Source organism: Sinocyclocheilus rhinocerous, unplaced genomic scaffold (genome assembly GCF_001515625.1).
Source record: "Sinocyclocheilus rhinocerous isolate Xijiao unplaced genomic scaffold, SAMN03320098_v1.1 scaffold484, whole genome shotgun sequence".
In the NCBI taxonomy this organism is placed as follows: domain Eukaryota; kingdom Metazoa; phylum Chordata; class Actinopteri; order Cypriniformes; family Cyprinidae; genus Sinocyclocheilus; species Sinocyclocheilus rhinocerous.
The window spans coordinates 66,490-86,209 of record NW_015658063.1 but is presented as its reverse complement, the minus strand read 5'-3'; the positions used below and the strand labels follow the sequence as shown (position 1 = coordinate 86,209).

Below are 19,720 nucleotides of genomic sequence, written 5' to 3'. Positions count from 1 at the left end.
AACAAAGAGTGAAAAATTTAAGGGGGTCTGAATACTTTCCGTACCCACTGTATATATTTCTTCATGCACCTGTTCTGTAGCTATATTCTAATTTCTAATGCAAAAATGTACTGATATTGCCATGTTGCTTGTACATGGCTAACTGCTTAATAATAAGAAAAAAAAGAAAAAGAAAAAAAAGTCCTCCCCGAACGTCCCGCTGCCCTGTATCTTGCTCTCTCATTGGCTGTAGGTCATCGCCGATGTATGTTTCAGTCAGAACTAGGCATGGGCCGGTATGAGATTTTGACGGTATGATAACCTTAAGCAAAAATATCACGGTTTCACGGTATTGTTATTACAGGTCTAAAATGTGTTATTTTTAAATGACTGTAAAAAACTGTTCTGCTGAACACAATATATTGTTTTTGAGCAACATACAGAATATTAGGAACAGTAAAATGTGTTTATTTTTTCTTTGATTTGTTTCCTAAAAAGAAGAAAAATAAAGACTGACATATTTAACCTAAATCTGTAATTACAGTTATTTAATTTATATAATTCATATACCTATCATTTATATCATTTCATATCATTTAGTTATATCATTTCATATACATAATTTGATTTAATAATAACCCAATTTGAAGCAAAAACAGAATGTTCTGACTAGCTTTGTGAAATTATACTACATGCCTGAACGAAGCAAACAGCAGAAGCTCTGAATGAGATGCAGAATCACTCTCTGACAGCGGGGAGGTGCTTCTGGAACACTAGATATGGCGTTTCCTTGGTTACCGCTGTAAACAAAGCAGCGCTGCGCTGAAACACTGCTTTAATATGAACTATACAGAGACGAGATTAAAAGAAAATACCACGTAAACTTTTCTGAAGGCAGTCAGTTCCCCTCAGAAACACATTCATATAAACCCCCAAATCAATATTGAGGATTTTCTTCCAATAGTTTGTGCATCATCAACAATGAGTGATCTCGTCTCTGGCCTGTGTTAACGGGCGTTTACAGACTTCATATTTTCACATAAATTACATTTTGGAAAACGATTGCATTGCAACGCAGTTTGTGCAAGTCCAGAACAGAGACGAGTTGCTTGCAATAAGACAATAAACAGCCGGTTGCCGATCGCATAAGTTCCAGGGGAAGCTCCTTAAGTTCGGCTGTCCTACACACACGTGACTGACAGCTCGCTCGCACCAACAGGAGGAGGAGGCTCGTGTTACTCTCTACACTGCACTCAACCTGAGGGATTCCTACACTTTCAGTCTTTGAGGAGTCATGAAAAACAGCGCATACCGCAGAAACAGTATAACGGAAAATATTAGCGGTTTTGAAACAGTGAATTTTTCAAATCGCGGTATACCTTGAAACCGGTAATCGGCCCATGCCTAGTCAGAACTCATTTCACACAGCAGGATTCTCTCAGATCGCGTCTTTGATAATTCACACTGCGTGATTGTCACTCGCGTGAACGAGCACCGATTTCCCTTCGATTTCGGGCATTTGTTGGCGATTTCGCAAAACCTGTCGGCGAGTGAAAATCAGGGCTAAAATCACGCAGTGTGAACTCAGCATTAGCCATCTTCAAGAATCGGCAAAAAACATCTCTTCCATCTTTATTTGACCTTATAACTCTAGCAGTCTCTATTCTAATTCTATTCTTTAAAAAAAAAACATGCCCCTTTTAGACTTGCATTCTATTCATTTATTAACTGCTTGTTTTCTTAAAAAAAAAAAAACACCAACACTAGCTTCTCTAATCTTTTTGTATTCTTGGTTTTCTTTTTATTAATTATACAATTAACAAAAAGAAAAAAAGAAAAAAGGCCTCTAACACTAGCTTTCTCTATTCTTTTTCTTTTCTTTTCTTATTCGTTTTATTGGTAACACTTTACAATAAGGTTCATTAGTTAACAACATTACTTAACATGAACCAAGCATGAACAGTACTTCTACAGCATTTATTAATTTTAGTTAATGTTCATTTCAGCATTTACTAATGCATTTGATTAAAATCACAAGTTGTTTGTTAACATTAGTTAATGCACTGTGAACTAACATGAACAAACAATGAACGACTGTATTTTTATTAACTAACATTAACAAAGATTAATAAAGTGTAATAAATGTAGTGTTCATTGTTCGTTCATGTTAATTAATACATTAAGTAATGTTAACGAATGACACCTTATTGTAAAGTGTTATTGTTTCATTTTTATTATATAATTTAAAAAAAAATTGCATATCATTGCTCTTTTGTTGATTTTGATTGCTTCCATTGTCCTCATTTGCAAGTCGCTTTGGATAAAACCGTCTGCTAAATGACTAAATGTAAATGTATATGTAATTTGATCAAATTTGGAAAAAATAATGTGAATTTAAAAGAAACACCAATATAGAGATGACCCATTTGGTGAGGTAGACACTAGACAGTAGATAAAGCACCTTCAAAGCCAGCAGGCTGCGGTTGATCTCTGCGGTCTCCACTATGGTGTGCCGATCGTTATTGCTGACATCAGTGCCACGCTCATTCCCAGCAAGGTCCACCAGAGAGAACTTCCCATGGAGAAAATTCCGCCGCCTTAGAATTACTTGCAAAACCGCATGTGAACGCGATGAGCTGGCATTGGCAAATGTTTGGCCAGACGTTCTGTTATAAGGTGAGGTACAGTTGTTATTGTTCATTCAAACTATTAAAAAGTTTTTGGTAAATGAAATAAGGCTAAAATAAAATAAATATTAGATGAAAAACTTAGAAATAAGAATAAATGTTGCCTAGTCAACTAACGGAAATTACTAAAATGAACTAAAGGTCAAATAAAATAATTAAAGCCATACAGAATATAAAATATTACAAAACACTATAAAAGCATATACATAATTCTAAAATAACAGAGCTATAGCATAAACAGTCATTTAAGACAAATGACATTTAAAGGGTTCACTTAAAAATTATTAATATTTTTAAGTTTTAATGATTAATATTTACCTGCATGCACTTCCCCTCTCAATCATCTTGATGACATCATCAACAGATGACACGGGCACTTCCTGCAGGCCAACAACATTGACTTGCTGCTTCTCATCCTCCAAAACACGCAGCTTTGCTTTCTTATTCAGCAAGTCAAACACCTGCAGCACACAAACAGTTCACCATTGTGCCTGAACAAGTACTTTATGCTTACAACCACAATCAAAACTCAAATCAGCATAAAACCAAATACTAATACCACACTTGTTTCATTGAGCATATAAAGTACACTAGTCTAGGCATTTGGAAATTTGAGGTTTATTTGCACTTAAATGACAGAAAAGCAAAAACTTCACCTGTTTGACAAGACATTACAGAATTGTTTTGGAAACATGTAATACAATATGTACAAACCTTGCCGTTGTAGATCTCAAAAAAGGTGACATACGGGCAAAGGTCCATATCAGCATATCTCTTTTGCATTAGGAGGGTAAATACATCCTGTGCTGTGAGGTATGCAGAGGGATTAATGCCATAGGTAAACATGGATAAACATAACAGGCCACTATGTAAAGTACATTTGACAGTTACAATCACCTGCCAGGGCGTAAATCCCTTTAGAGCTGTTTTGGCTCTTTCCAGAAAAGTCTCCACCCATAGTCTGTAAATAACGCTTTAGATGAAGAACATGGAAAAATGTTTGGGAATTTTGTTATGGGAGCACAAACAAAACAACTTACATGGGTCTTTCCACTGCCTGTTTGGCCATATGCGAAGCACGTCGCCATACCACCTTCGAAAACGGTCTTAACCAGAGGTTTAGCGGTGAACCTAAAGGTTCAATTCATAACCATTTGAATATTTTCTGTATTAAACATTAATACTGAATACATACTGAATAAACTGCCATGTTTATAACAAAATAATATTCCATTATTTAGGAAAAACGTAAATTCCATCTCTAGTTACTATTCCATGCAAATAATAAAGCATTGTTTGTTTCTCCAAAAAATAAGAAATTTAAAAAAAAAAGGTTTGAAATGACAGATTAGATCGTAAACTGATCCTTGAATAAACAACACTTGTCATGTTCATGGATGGTAATCAACATGATAAATGATAATAAATACTAAACAGAAACTCTAAACATGCATCTACCTGTAAACCAAGTCATTAGTGGCATCTTCATCGAACGAGTAATCAAAATGAAAGGTCTGATTCTCTAGGTACTTGGTTAGATCCACTTTCTGCTTGGGCTCATGCAACAGCAGGGCTCCATTACCAGGGATTGTGACCACATCAATCTCTTTCTTTGCCAATTCTAAACACAAATAAATGAGAAATGCGTAAGAAACTCACAAAGAATCAATTAGATTCCATTAAAGGCACCATATGTAAGATTTTCGTAATAAAATATCCAAAAACTACTTGCACAGTGTGATATATTTCATGCAGTTGTGTACTTAAATTATCCCAAAAGTTCCCAAGGATTTGTAAATCCATAGAAATTCCAATTTTCAATAATGATTCGTCCCTGGTCATTGTCGCCTATCAATGACATAATATCCGCATATCCTCAGTTTCCGCTTGTAGAAACTATGGCAACACATGGACACAAATGCTGCTGCAGTTAAACTAATCCATTACGGCTGTCGTGAATAAAGTGAAAATGAAAATGAAAAGTGTTGACCGCAGCATTAAATTTAGATCTGCTCAATGTTGCGCCATGATTTTTTAACACGTTTTTACAGTGTTGTGCATTATAACCAATCACACACGAGTCCGTTGAGCTTATGAAGGCAATGGCCAATCAGAGGCGTTCAGATGAGTTTTTTGTTCACTGCACGCCTCGCTGACTGAATTCAGCTCTCACACGAATTCTCTCATCATAAACAACAAAGTGCGGATGTACGTATAATGTAAAAGAGATTCATTCATAAAACCGTGTATAGACAGCTTTACTGATTATAAGGGGAGTTTTTTCGCGCTAGACCAAAGACAGTCATAATGTTCTTTGACAATGTAAATGTTATTTGCTTGATTTCTCTGTATAATTTATTGCGGTTTAAATAACTGTGGAAGGTACAGGTAATAAAAAAAAAAAATTACCTCATCCGTGAACATCCTCCTTCATAGCGTCATCAAGCTTCGCCTTTGTTATGGTTTTGAAAATGCGACCTCTAGCGGCGAAAACTTTCATATTGTGCCTTTAAGAGAGGTCAAATCAGCAACCTACCTTTTTTATTTAGCGGACGTTTGCGAACGCAGACACATATTCGGTGAGGTTTGACCTAAAAGATACATCTTGTGTTAAAATATGAAATTCTTGTATGTTGATATTAATATTATGCTCATTAACTCACAGGATCAGACAAGGACATGGGGACTTTCTCCAGGGTCTCTCTGTATTCCTCAATCATCTGGTAAAACTGCTTATTAGGTCGACTTGTATCTCCAAACTAGGAACAAAAATTGAACTGGATGGAGAAAAATTGGATGGAGCAAATTTCATAGACTTCAAGACTACAAGAATAAATGTGACTAGGGATGGAACGATTACCGGCTTCACGATAAATCACGATAAAATAACCTGACGGTTAGTATTACCGTTTTTATTATTATTAGGGCTTCATGTTAATGTTAATTTAATGTTTATGCTAAAAAAAGTGCATATAGCTGCTAATTGTATTTGTTGTTTGTTGATTTTCAAATATAAAACTTATTGAAATTTTTTCAGTGTGTGTATCAGTTCTTTTTGAACATTTTCATCTAATTTTAGCAAAATCGTGATAATATTGATAATCGTGATAACTTTGGTCACTATAATCGTGATATGAAATTTTCATACCGTTACATCCCTAAATGTGACCATACAGAAGAAAATTAAATAATTATTAATTATAAAATAATAAACATTATAATAATAAATAAAACGAAATAATGAAGATATCACGCTACATACAAAAATAATAGAAATAAATAAATCAGATTGTTAATTTAAGTCCATGCAGCAGGGGAAAAAATGCCTTGAATGGGCGTTTACACAATACCGTTTTCAACTAAAAACGGAAAACTTTATGCGTTTTAGCTGTTCATTTACACGACAATGTTTTGGGAGCTTGAAAAAGCAAACTTCTGAAAACAGGTATGTTGATATTAATATTATGCTCATTAACTCACAGGATCAGACAAGGACATGGGGACTTTCTCCAGGGTCTCTCTGTATTCCTCAATCATCTGGTAAAACTGCTTATTAGGTCGACTTGTATCTCCAAACTAGGAACAAAAATTGAACTGGATGGAGAAAAATTGGATGGAGCAAATTTCATAGACTTCAAGACTACAAGAATAAATGTGACTAGGGATGGAACGATTACCGGCTTCACGATAAATCACGATAAAATAACCTGACGGTTAGTATTACCGTTTAAAATGTAATTATATTTAAACACGATACTGTTATCGTCTCTGTGATAACAGTAAAAAAAAAAAAACCAAAATTGTGAAACCAGTCGTCTGCAAGCGAAACGTTTTTAAAACGGCAAAGGAAAAACATTTCAGATTTTAATAGAATCGTTGTTGTGTAAACGTACCTGAATGGTTCAGTTATTGAACAACAATAATTATTTAAGGTACCTTTCCTCTCTTCTGTGCTTCAGAATTTCTTGCTAGAGACAACCGTTTGTTTGCTATCTTGTTTGTTTCTGAGACCTGAGACATGCGATGGCCTAAAAGTTAAAAAGTCAAAATAAGTCAAGTGTTGTAGATGTTACTAACCACCACATCAATAATGTGAAAGCATGCATGACAAAACCAAAACAGTACATACTTGGTGGACCCATGGGGGCACATTTGGAAGCCTCACTCTCACAAATAGCCTCAGCGGTTGGTAGCAGAGGAGAAGCTGGCTTCGAAACAAGACTCCTCTGGTAACCTACCAATACAGATAGCAACTTAATGAAATATGCAAGATGTTTTGACAATGATTTTGTGCTGTCTCAAAGCTGACAGTCCATTCACCTCAAACAGGATACATCAATATCAGTTCATTCCAATGCAAAACAACTTGATACTACACTGCATATCTTAAAGGGTTAGTTCACCCACAAATTACTCACCAAGTCATCCTAGGTGTATATGACTTTCTTCTTTCAGACGAATCCCAAAACGTAATAATCACTTGAATCTAGCTTGTGCCAGCAGTTGTACACAGAAGCAGTTCCGGGCGGATGACGTATGAGTTCAGCGTTGCGCATGCGCCGGTGAGTCTCGTGAAAACCAACGTTTGTTTACAGGATCAAAGGAAGCAAAGTTTCCTTACTTTAGCAAAGGAAAACCAGTCTCCTCTTGGCTTATATCGAAATCCTCTGACATTCTTCTTTACAAATCCTCGTTTTGTACTTCTAATAAGTGACCGGTGTTTTGTTTTGATCTTTCCCTTGCACTTCCGCATGCGTCACTTCTGAGCGGCGCATGACCAACGCTGAACTCATACGTCATCCGCCCGGAGCTGCTTCCGTGTAGGACTGTTGGTGCAAGCTACATTAAAGTGATTATTACGTTTTGAATATGGATATTTTTCTTACAAAAAATGCATCGATTCGCTACAGGAGGCCTTTGTTCACCCCCCGGAGCCGTGTGAGACACTTTTTTTTTTATTTTTATGGATGTTCTCTTTTTATTTAACTTATTTTGGACTGATGCATGCAACACCCGCTGAGTGCCATTAAACAGCTTGAAAGATCAAAGACAATTTTTAATATAACTCCGACTGGATTCGTCTGAAAGAAGTAATATACACTTAGGATGACATGAGGGTGAGTAATTTGTGGGCTAATTTTCATTTTTGGGTGAACTAACCCTTTAATATCATGCTGATGTACTGTATAGACATACCTGAAGGTTTAGGGATCGTAGATGAGGGAAGATCGTGAGAGAGAACTTCCTCTGCAGCCATTGCAGAGACCACAGGTGGAAGGCCAGGCTGTCGGAACAAGCAAGTCTGACGTGTGGTCATCCTACTAGAAGCTGAAAGGGGACGAAATTATGTTATGTGAACTCTCTGAAATACAGTGTGATTTATTATTCATGTTTATTATTCAAAACTAGAATAGAGTAGAATAAAGAGCTTTTCATGGTCAACATTGCCAATAAATCCAAAGGTGATTCTATGGACAGTACAAGAATCTCCAAAAATGTTTGTTATTACTATTTCAATCCGCAATATATTTGGACAACAGTATGATCTCCTCACCCTTATAGTATCTGACAATGTGCAGAAAAACAGTACAGAAAGTAACTTTTAAATGGATGAAAAGAACAATTATTGCTACATAAAACCAAAAGTGAGAAACCATTATCCACAGTGCTTTGATCGCTGCTAGAACTAATGACTATCTCTGCCATATGAGACCTCTCTGGACTGACAGAAACAGTAATTTAAAGACTATTTTTGATTTCTATAAGCAGATAATTTGTAGAAAAGATCATGTGGACAGAAGTGGGAAGAGACACCCTGATTAAGTGTTATAATTCAACCATAATGTGTGTGATTGGAGAACATGAAGAAAGCATGCACTTCATGCAAACCTGACTCTTCAGACGAACAATCCTGAGGACCAGCTTCAAATGGGAGACACAGCATAAGTTTACACTGGTGCAGGTCAGGAGACCAACTATGAATTTGTACAACAAACATAACTTACGTTCTAAAGTAGTAGGTATTCTTGATGACCTTAAAGGAAGCTCTGATGCTCTGACGTTCTGAAATAAACAAAAAAAAACAACTTTATGAATGACGCAATGAAATTTTCTGAGCAGTGTTGTAGGTAGGTTAAGTGTACCCATTAAAGCCCACCAAAATCTAAGTTTAGGTGTTTTTCATAGATATAGACATTGTTTATAAGAAAAATCATTTGTTAAAATGAATGATTTATCTCTCATTTGAAAATTTATTAAATAGTTTATGTACATTTTAGAATATAAAATTAAAATATTTTATGAATAATGTCAAAAGTCTGGCATGGGGTTAATTGGTACTTCGGCACCATTTAAGCCCGCATGTGTTCCAAATAAGCCCACATCATAAATTATTCACAAAAATATGAACATTTATTTATTTGAAAGAAGTAAAACAAATATATTTATTCAGTGAGAGCGAAGTATTTAAAAAAATATATTTTACTAATGTTTGCTAGCACTCATCACCTGTACCAATAGCATTCAACCTCTCTCTCCCGCAAATACTTTCTGTCTAAACTGTTTTGGTAGTATAGACAAGTTTTTTATTGTGCCCTCATGATAAAGTTGACATGCCTCTATGATTTTTGGACAGGTGCTGTAGTTTTTTCTCTTTTTCGGCATTTTCTCGCTGAAAACAAATGATACACATATTATATAATGGTGCTAAACAGTGTGCAATTTGTAGGTCTCTCCATAATAAGTAAGTTAAGGTAAAAGGTTAGTAAGGTAAAAGCACACAACTGTTATTAAACACTACAACACAGAACACAACACAGAAAATTGATCAAAGTTTGCAATTAGAGGAATTCCTCATTGAAAAACAAAGTGGGCTTAAATGGTTCCACAGTGAATATATTAAAACACATAAGGTGGGCTTAAATGGTACCACAGTGAGTAATGGTGAAAAAAGACAATGCTTTCCTTTTAAAATGTAAGATATGTTTATAAAACCATGCATGGAACTTAAATATACTGTGGACTATACATCATAGTCATTTTCAATGTAATTTTTTTTTTCATTTAAGGTTAGCTTGTGTCAGCTATAGTAGGCATATGTTTTGTGGCACTGTACCATTTAAGCCCATCTTTAAAAATAGTTAATTTATTAAAAATAATATGTTCTACATAATTTATGGTGCATTTATTTGTAACTTAACATAAAATGAATAAAAAAGTGTTTGTAGTTCACGTTTAATTCGTTGGCAGTCTGTCTTTCAGTAAGGCTAATGGTTTGACCTTGAGATTAGCTTTGTGCAAGCTAATAAAACTCATCTTTACATTTAAAGGAAAATGATAAAGTACTATTTGTTCGTACACAAAAAAAAACAATACATTTATCTCTTATTTGACATAATATTAGTGTATTTACCAAAGAAATGGCTGAACACTGCAGAAATGTGTGTATTTCTGAAGGGTCCTGAAACACCAAAGTTTTGGGGTGTCTTTGTATGAAATCCCCTGAGGCAGCATGCACATGGGTGGGGCTAACTCAAAATTGCCAAATGTGATTGGTATGCAATAAAAATGTCTGGGTGATTTCAGATACAGTGCATCAATGTGCTTGGAATAAAGTACTGCTTATGTTTTCTCATATGCCTTTTTCATTCAGCACCACTGGTCTTCCTCTTTTGTCACATTGACAGCTTCTCTCAGTTTTTGTAGAAGAAGGTGTCTAGACATTGTGCTGATGTGCCTATAGCATTACCATGGTAACTAACATGCACATACCAGATATTGAAAACACTGTCTGAACAAATGGATTCAATTTAATCCTTTGCGAAACGACAGTGTGGACTGTGGATAGTCAATACTTGAATCAAATTGAAAAAACCAAATGTGCATTTTGAACAAATAAGAATTTTAGAAAAGAAATACAGGACTCACTTTTGCTGGTTTTGACACGGGTGCAGCGAAATGGCCAGGGGCTGACTCAGGCTTCTCTTGGCGGCTTGGTTGAAGGTGTTGCATAAGGTCAGAATTGAGTTGCTTAAGCTCATCCATGTCAACCTAGGGGAGAATCGATTTATTAATCTAGTGAAGCATGACATCCTAGAGCTTTGGCTGTACACATGCAAATACCAACAAAACCTGTGGCCACAATTCTAATAACTGCTTTATGCAGTGGAAAACGTCTCATGTTACAACACATTCAGTACCAACCTCTTTTCCTTTAGTAATGCCCTTCTCAGCCCATTCCACATTCACTGTAGATTTAGTGACATTGGCCGTTTTCACAGTGGCACTGTGTATTCTTCCTGCATTGACAGGAAACAAACAGCATTCTCTTGGTTGAACTTTGAGATCATTCATGACTGACTTCTTCAGTGGTGGAAAACAGGCAGTGTTATTCACTTTCATTGCAACTCTGTTTTCCTTACAATACATTTTGGATGTCATTCAGCCCAATATTTCCTTTTGTTTTTCAAAAGAAGCTAAATCATATGGGAAGAACATGAGTTAAGACATTAAGTGTAAATTACAGTATTTTATTTTATTTATTTGGTAAATTATCCTTTTAAAACGATCCCTGCCAACTAGATTGTGTATGTTTCAGTCATTAACTAGCAATCCTACAAGACATAGGGATTTCAAGGAGAAATGACAGGTTGTTTTTTTTTTGCATTATTTACGTTACATATTTTTTTATTTAGATACACACATTTATGATTTTCTCTTTGAGTGTTTTTTTTTCGTGCAATGTTGACACTTTAGAAACCTTCCACTGCCAGCAATCACTACTATGTGTTGCAATGGTACGTATGAAGTTTAATTTGCGATAATTTGATTTGATTTTTAACATCAACTGATTTCATGATGCAGTTTGTGTCTGTAAAAGATTAACGTTAGCAGCTAGCAAACAAGCATCTTACCATCACTACGACTTATATTGACAGCGAGCCCGATAAGAAGCTTCGACAAAGCAGGATCCATCTCAGATTATAGTTTGTTAATTGCAGTTTTTTTTGCGAACGTTTCTATCTCAAAATTGAGACAAGTATTTTTCTGCTACTTTGCCCTTATGAGTCGTAAACCAACATTAACCGCTCTGCATTCAAAAATCGTCAGCGGAAGTTATTGGATTATTTAAGTAGGTGGTGCTTCGTTTGAACCAATCAGAATACTGTAAAAAATGACTGGCATTTCAATACACAAATAGGATTTTACAGCCGTCCTTCGTCACACGGTCTGGTACCACATGGCGAATCTTCTTCAAAAAGCGTCAAACTAACAACAGCCAATTTAATTTACTGGTAAACTCATGGAAATTTGATTTTAAAAGCCAGTGTCATAGAGGGAAAATGATGTCAAGTAAGTAATAAAAATCCAGTAACGTCACTGAGGAAAGACATTGAATCAATACAAAATGAAATAAAGCAGTTTCACCGCGGGCCAGTGATACTGAGCATAAACAATGCAAAACAAAGTTTCTTAGATTATTTCATTTATTATTATCTGATGTACTAAAAAAAAAAAAAAACTAAACCCAACAAATTAATACTTATTTTTTTTAAACGAAATGTTAAAACGAAACGTACATATTGTATTAACTGTTATGAAATATTTGTATATATATTTATAATAAATTATAATGAATTATTATTATTATTTTCCAAGATATGCATGATTATTAGGTCAAGTTCAGCTGTCGTGTAACAATTGTCCATATAAAGTATTTGTGATGTTTCAACTAATATAAAATTTTGCTTAAAAATCCTGTGCTCACAGGTTTTTATTGTAGTTAGAAAAGAAATGTGTTATTAAGCTTTATTATTAAGTGTATTATTATGTGTTATTAAGTGTTATTATTTTAATTTCTACAATGGATTTGATAACTGAAAAAGATATAGCCATATCACACAGTGAAATAAAATGAATAAATAATATGAGCGCACTTCTAACTGCAAGTGTAAGTGAAACATTTGCTCTTCAGAGTTTAGACATTATATAAAATTGTAAATTATTGTTAAATAATTTCACTGCTTACAGGTGACAGGATACTATGGAAGTCATTGGGGCACAGAAACTGTTTGGTTACCAGTTATATATATATATTTATATTTATTTATTTATTTTATTAAATTTTTTTTTTTTTGAGATATTGGAATTGGTAACAAGAATTATGAAACTTTGATTGGATAAAAATCCTATTTTAAGCTATATCATTATTGTGACGGGGGGCCCTGCAGTAAGTCATAGCCCCGGGGCCCAGTGAGGTCTTAATGCGGCCCTGGGTGTGAATGGATGGAAAACACACAGTAATGTCAGAGTTTGTTGCTGAGTCACCGTGAGTATTTCCACCATTACATTGAAGTCTACTTGACGTAGTCACTTTTTTGGCTGCTATTCTGGATTCCTTTATATAATTGTTATTCGCTGTTTGTGGCTAAGACTAGCACTAGATTTGTAAATACATTCGGACTATTAGAGTTCATGAAAGATTTTACCTCACAAAGAAGTGGGACACAAAAGTGCATGAACAAACACAATCTGTGCCAGGAAAGGTTTACGAGAGACACATTAATCGTATATATATGAAAAGAAAATGTTACAAATGATCAAACAGAGTTTTTTGCTATTATGCCACCCAATTTTTCATATTGTGGTATAGGCCTTTTGAAATCGTGACCCTCTGTTAAGCCATGGCTTAATATGAAAGAATATTCGTTCCTTAAGAAAAAAAAAAACAGTTATTTTTGCACTACCTACTTTGTTGTACTTGATACGTTTTCCATTAATTTGTAATGTACCAAGTACATAGACCTATGTGTTTACACAGCACACAATCAGTAAATGCAAATGCAGGTTTGAGAAAATATTTTAGTTGCATTGTGATATAAATAAAATCAATATGTATTTTCAGTCATCCACATTTGCTTGCAAATGACTAGAAAATTAAACAAATTCATTCACAAATTCATAAAATTGTGAGGGGTCACCTAATAGGAAAGGACATATAAGCATAAAGATGATTAAATTATGTATTTGTGCCTTGAACTGTTAAAATAAACCCAATCAACAGACAGCTGTGGAATACTACAGAATATTATTCAGATTTAATATTTAATTACTTGATTTTCTGAAAAATAGGGTATGTAAAAAATTATAATATGGTAATTTTTTTACATAAATATATTATTTATGTAAATAATGCATATAGAATAAATAAAAATAAAATGCGAAAATATTGTTTTCATATAATCAATGCAATTAAAAAGTCACAAACAAAAAATATAGTATAAGTCTCTCTTTACCAATGTTTGTGTAGATTTTGATAGGTGTTCATTTACAGATAAATAGTTAATCATGTCAATTCACAGTTATTGCATACATATATACGTATTGTTAACTTATTACCAGTAAAAACCACTAGAGGGACTGTTGAGCTAAACAGAACCAAATTTATCCCATAAAAGAAAGTGACCGGTAAACCACCTCCTGCCATGGTGGTATACCTTTCCTGAAAATTCCCAGACTGGGAGGGAAGACGGTGTTCAAACCAGGCACAAAAGAATAAGGATCTGTACCTCTTGGATTTGCATATTGTTTTCAGGGTGTAGCCTATTCACAACCCATCCCTGATGAGATCATGGCAAACACTCAAAATGATTTATCCTTCCCATATTCCTGTGATCACTGTTTCAAGCCTGCTCGTGTTAAATGTTATGTGGCAGGGATAAAAGCCTGGCCGTGCCCTTTCATATTATCCCAGGCCACAGAGGAAATCAGGTTGTTGTTTCATATGGCTTTCACGTCATCATAAGAGTTTTTTTTTTTAAATCTAGTATAATAGTGAAATGACTGCACTTGTCATTCTGCTTAGCTGTTCACTTCACATAGTAAGTCTGTCCTTTCATGTAGACAGTCAGTAATTTCCTTAAATTATAAATTTGTTCCGACATTATATATTCAGTTCCCTTTCTTTAGTCTCTTTTATTTCCTTGCACATTCCATCTGCTCTGAGTCTTCAGGTAAGTTGTTCCTCTCTTCTGTTCCACACCAATGTTCCCATCTCTATGTTCGAATTTAACATTTTAAAGAAAAAGTAAGGCTGTTATTAGTTTTGTGTATGTTTTGGGAAATCTCAGAATATATCAACTAACATCACAAAAAAAAGCTGCACCCACCTGCTCAAAACAAGCATTGTACAAAATTGTAGTATTTACGCCTATGCACAAAAGCTGCAAGCATTTTAATCCCTTGAATAATTAGAAGTTGGATAATTTGATCCTGCTGTTTTGAATATTATCCTGAGGGAGCTGTCATCACATTGCACATTTAATATTAACAAAACAACAGCATTGTTAACAACTGTAGTAAAAGCAAACACAAGGGGGACTTGGCAGATTTGAACATTTGTGCACTGTACTAGACAAATGAAGTCTTTCACATTAAAATCGATGAAGAATCAAAATCCTGCAGGAATCTGGCCTCGACATTCTGTAAGGGATCTGAAATGCACATTTGCGACCCTTTAAAACAGATATCTTTATCATAGAGGATGTTTAGCTGCATAAAACATCAAGGTTACCATTTCAAAGAAAAGTACTCTTTTTCATTAGGTTGTTTCTTTTGTCAAGCTACTGAAATATAATAGAGGGTTACAATATCAGAAGAGCAGTTTATTTTAGACTGCAGATGGACAGACCCTTCAACACACAATGTGGCTCTTACGTCATATAGCAGATATTTTTGACTGATAGCTTCTGTATTCTGCGCCATCATGCTTCTAGACAGAAGGGTGGTTCCCAGCGGTTGAAGCTCATAGCTCATTTTGGAATATGTGCTTCAGACATGATTTGTTTAGAAGGAATTCCCAGTTCAGCAGCACAGTTTGATTGATATGTGAACCAAATCATTTATAGTAGGTCAAAAAGTGAAACTTAAAGTCTGAAAGATGTCTGTTTAGTTTTTATATAATATGAAATCTCATTCAATTGTTGACACTTTGTATTTATTCTTATACTTAGCTTCTAGTTTTATGTTTATGTGTAAAGAAACTAAAAGGAATAAATGAATGCTTAAAGAAATATTCTAGCTTCAGTACAAGGTTATTTCCACTTTCTCTTGTTGTTAAAAAAAAAGCAAACATCAGGGTTACTGTGTGGTTTCTATAATGGAAGTTAATAGGGTCAGTCCATAAAGGTTAAAATGCTTTTTATTTTAATAGTGTAACCATGAGATTTAAACAATATGTGTGTTAGCATGATTTTAGTTTGAAACAAAATCCCTTACTAACATTGTAAAGTTATGTCCAATTTTACAACAGTTGCCATGACACTGGAAGCCCATAAACAGCTGTAAAAATGATGGTTTTAATAAACACGTTAGCAGAATAATTCATGTACAAATGATTGTGATTATAAGCTTCTAATTTCTGCTTTTAAATCCTCCAGAAATTGACTCACAGTAACCTTAAGTTTAGTTTTTGGTGGTTATCAACGCTATGCTACAAAAGGTGTTGATTGAGCTTATCTTGCATTGAAGTTAATTTTCCTTTAAATACACATTATGCTCTACAAAATATCCTCAATATGAAAGAAATCCTTTAAATAGCAGTTCACATTTCATAATTGCTCTACATATGTGCAACGTCTGTCACTAGAAGCACATTTATGTGACAAAACGAATAGGAACGTTAAGAAAGACATGTACTTTGCAGACATTTCTAAAACATCATGAAAACTAGCTCGCGTCCACAGAAGAGCCCTTTGCTCACATAGATGAGAAACAGATGAACATTTTTCGACATTTGCAAGTAGAGGCAGTGACTGCAATAAAGATACCAACGATAGACCAGACATTTGGAGACTGGGCTGAGGGCCTTGATATAATAACACCAATGTAGCATAACTATCGTGGAATCAGTGAATGAGTAAGAGATGTGTTTTATTGCAGTTGCCAACATGAATCTTGCTTAGATTTTCCATTTGTGGGGTGGGCGGTTACGGGACCATATGTTGCTCATATTACATCAGGATGGTGGCCCAGGATAAGGAGTGGTGGGCCCCTGTGGGGACTGTATGTGAACATTGATGAAAAGAGAACATACGCTCATGAAAACTAAATAAACCAATGCATAAATTACTAACACAGACTGATGGATCTCCATAATCAGCAAAGCAAACGCCTTTGAAGTAATTTCAGTGCTTATAGTAGCTGTTTCTCACAATCTTACCATAAATAAAAAGGGGGAACATTTATGTGCCTTCCCTCCTTCCTTAATTAAGAGATGTCTGGCTCCAAAAGTCAGTGTCAGTGGAGTCAAATAGTCTGCTTTTTTTTTTCATTACAGAGTATATTATCAACATAACAATTTGAGTGGAAAGTTGAATTGAAATGTTAATATAAATGTCGTAGTATTTGGTTTGGCTCCCTTTTGATGTAATGACAGCAACCATCGAGCAGCATGAACTAAATTGTGTAAAACATAAATGATAATCAAGTTTTTCAGCATGATTTAAGAACGATCTAAAGAGCATCTTGTGCTTTAATGGAAGGAAATCTGACCTGTTGTATAAAGGATACAATAATAATGGGGAAAAGAAGTTTACATCATGTTTATTTCCCTAAATAAATTTCTCAGACGTTCAGACCCCCGCTGTATATATAAACTGTTCTTTAAATTAATTTCTTCTGCTGTGTTCACAGGACGGCTGTACATTTTCACGATTTATAAATCAGAGGAAAATAACAGGCTAACTCTGAGCTTGGAAAAAGTTCATCTTCAAGCTTGAAAGAAACAGCATCATGTTATTTGAGGTTCCACCTCTGCGATTGCCCATCCGCCGTGCTCGCCTATTTTGAGATGACAATGAGGTAACTTAAAACGTAGATGTACCGCCTGATTACAAGGCAACATTTGAGCCGTCCCACCCTCCTTCACCACAGAATGCGTGCATGCTGGATAATTACCCTCCCCTCTCACACACAATAACATCACATACACTCACACGCTGTGTGCCGATACAAACACACTAAGCTTGGGATGTGCATGGTTTTCATTACAGTGGCTGGTTTCTGTTGCTTATTCAGAAGTCTCACTCAATGGCAAAGCATAGCTGTTGTCAAGAAAATGGTTAAGGTTTTCTATGATTTGTTTTCTATTGATTGTACAATAATGTGTCAAGCATGGGATTGATAATGGAACTAGATAGAGGTGGAAGTGAGCCAGCAATAGTTCATTTATTCTTGAATAGTTCTGTTATCATTTACTCACCCTCATGTCATTCCAAAAAATCTTTCATTTTCATTCTGTGGAAAAAAGCTAAATGTTTTGAATGATGAGGGTGAGTAAATAATTGTAAAATATTCTTATTTGTGTAAAATATCCATTTAAAGTACAGTTACTTTATCCTGATTAGTCAATAAAATGTAAAGGCTATTAATGTCTGTATTTGAAAGACTTAATTCCATTAAAATATATTTTTAAAAAAACATCTACACTCTTAAAAATAAAGGTTCTTTATTGGCATCAATGGTTATATGAAGAACCTTAAACATCCAACCTTTCAAATGCAGAAAAAGTTCTTTATAGTCAAAAAGTTTCTTTTATCTGAGATCTATCTGTCTGTCTGTCTGTGGGCCCCCAAAAGCCAAGGGCCCCCTAAAATTCTTTTCATATAGGATATGCGCATTAAGCGGACACGCGAACGTTTGCAGGCTGATCTAGGTAAATGTGTGCAAATGTATAGGGCCCCATTCCTATATTTGCCTGGGGCCCCCAATTCACTAAATCCGCCCCTGCTATCTATCTATCTATCTATCTATCTATCTATCTATCTATCTACGTATATAGACTAGTCTAAGTCATCATGTTTATTTAACTTGTAATGTATAGCTGTAATATGAAGTCATTTGTTTTACAAAATGGCACATTGGTGTAAGCTTAGCGGGAGGCCTGGAGTCTTTTGTGGTGTGTTTGGTAGTTATCCATCTGAGTTTTGTCAAATCAAACATTGTTCATGAGATGGCATTGCCGTCTCCTCCACCCACTCATCAGTCTGAGTTCAGTGAAAATCACTGGGGCTTGAGCCAGAGCTGCTCATGAACATAGACATACACAGAGAAGAATTCTCCTTAACTGCTGGACTGAATCGAGTGATGTAATGCATCTTAATCTCATCCTAGTCCCTTTCTGTAATCATGAAAGGCCACAATTGTTCAGAATTTTTTTTTTTATTATTAAATGGGAACCACACTGACAGATGAAACAGAAGTTCTGTCACAGTTTTGTTTGAAACATTCACAAAAAACACTCTGTGAAGACGATTGGCAAAGAGGAAAAGTTGGCAAAAAAGAAGTTCAAGCTGATCATTTCATTAATGCAATTTAATCATTTTAACTGCCTACTTTATACTTGAGTTACACAAATGTGTGGTTGTGATTTTTTGCATTCATAATTGCATATTGTTGGTTGTATGACTCAATATGAGAGATCATAGATGTAGTCATTGCATGTTTGAGGGTATTTTTTAAATGTATTTTATTATTATTATTATTATTTTGAGGTACTCGTTCTTTGGATTAATTTTCAGTACTTCATCAGCAGATATTATGGTTTACTGTACTTAAAGCTAAAGTGTGTCCTTTTTGCACAACCAACCACACTAATAACCGGTTGTCTCTGCATCAAGCTGAGACTGAATAGCGTTTCTGTACTATTCTGTACAGAACTGTACTAACTGTAAAAAATGTTTAAAAATGCTTTAATGCTGCCTTCACACACACACACACACACACACACATATAATAATAATAATAATTATTATTATTAAAGGGGTCATATGATGCTGCTAAAAAGAACATTATTTTGTGTATTTGGTGTAATGAAATGTGTTTATGCGGTTTAAGGTAAAAAAAACACATTATTTTCCACATACTGTACATTATTGTTTCTCCTCTATGCCCCGCCTTTCTGAAACGCGTCGATTTTTACAAAACTAATCGGTCTGAAAAGCGAGGTGTGCTCTGATTGGCCAGATATCCAATGCGTTGTGATTGGCCGAATACCT

At 34.9% G+C, this 19,720-nt stretch overlaps 1 protein-coding gene across 1 annotated transcript in view; it reads right to left on the bottom strand.

Annotated features, from left to right (window-relative positions):
• Positions 1-11,808, bottom strand: part of LOC107722040 (kinesin-like protein KIF2C) — a 14,138-nt gene extending 2,330 nt beyond the window's left edge. Inside the window, exons 1-16 of the mRNA XM_016530268.1 lie at positions 11,579-11,808; positions 10,869-10,963; positions 10,593-10,715; positions 8,672-8,729; positions 8,556-8,588; positions 7,863-7,994; positions 6,796-6,900; positions 6,603-6,694; positions 6,147-6,242; positions 5,203-5,257; positions 4,125-4,287; positions 3,707-3,797; positions 3,564-3,627; positions 3,381-3,472; positions 2,985-3,127; positions 2,441-2,645 (exon numbers count right to left, since the gene is read on the bottom strand). Of these exons, the coding sequence (XP_016385754.1) occupies positions 2,441-2,645; positions 2,985-3,127; positions 3,381-3,472; positions 3,564-3,627; positions 3,707-3,797; positions 4,125-4,287; positions 5,203-5,257; positions 6,147-6,242; positions 6,603-6,694; positions 6,796-6,900; positions 7,863-7,994; positions 8,556-8,588; positions 8,672-8,729; positions 10,593-10,715; positions 10,869-10,963; positions 11,579-11,639 (1,608 nt within the window). The 5' untranslated portion in view covers positions 11,640-11,808. The remainder of the gene's footprint in view (positions 1-2,440; positions 2,646-2,984; positions 3,128-3,380; positions 3,473-3,563; positions 3,628-3,706; positions 3,798-4,124; positions 4,288-5,202; positions 5,258-6,146; positions 6,243-6,602; positions 6,695-6,795; positions 6,901-7,862; positions 7,995-8,555; positions 8,589-8,671; positions 8,730-10,592; positions 10,716-10,868; positions 10,964-11,578) is intronic.
• Positions 11,809-19,720: the final 7,912 nt, after the last annotated feature.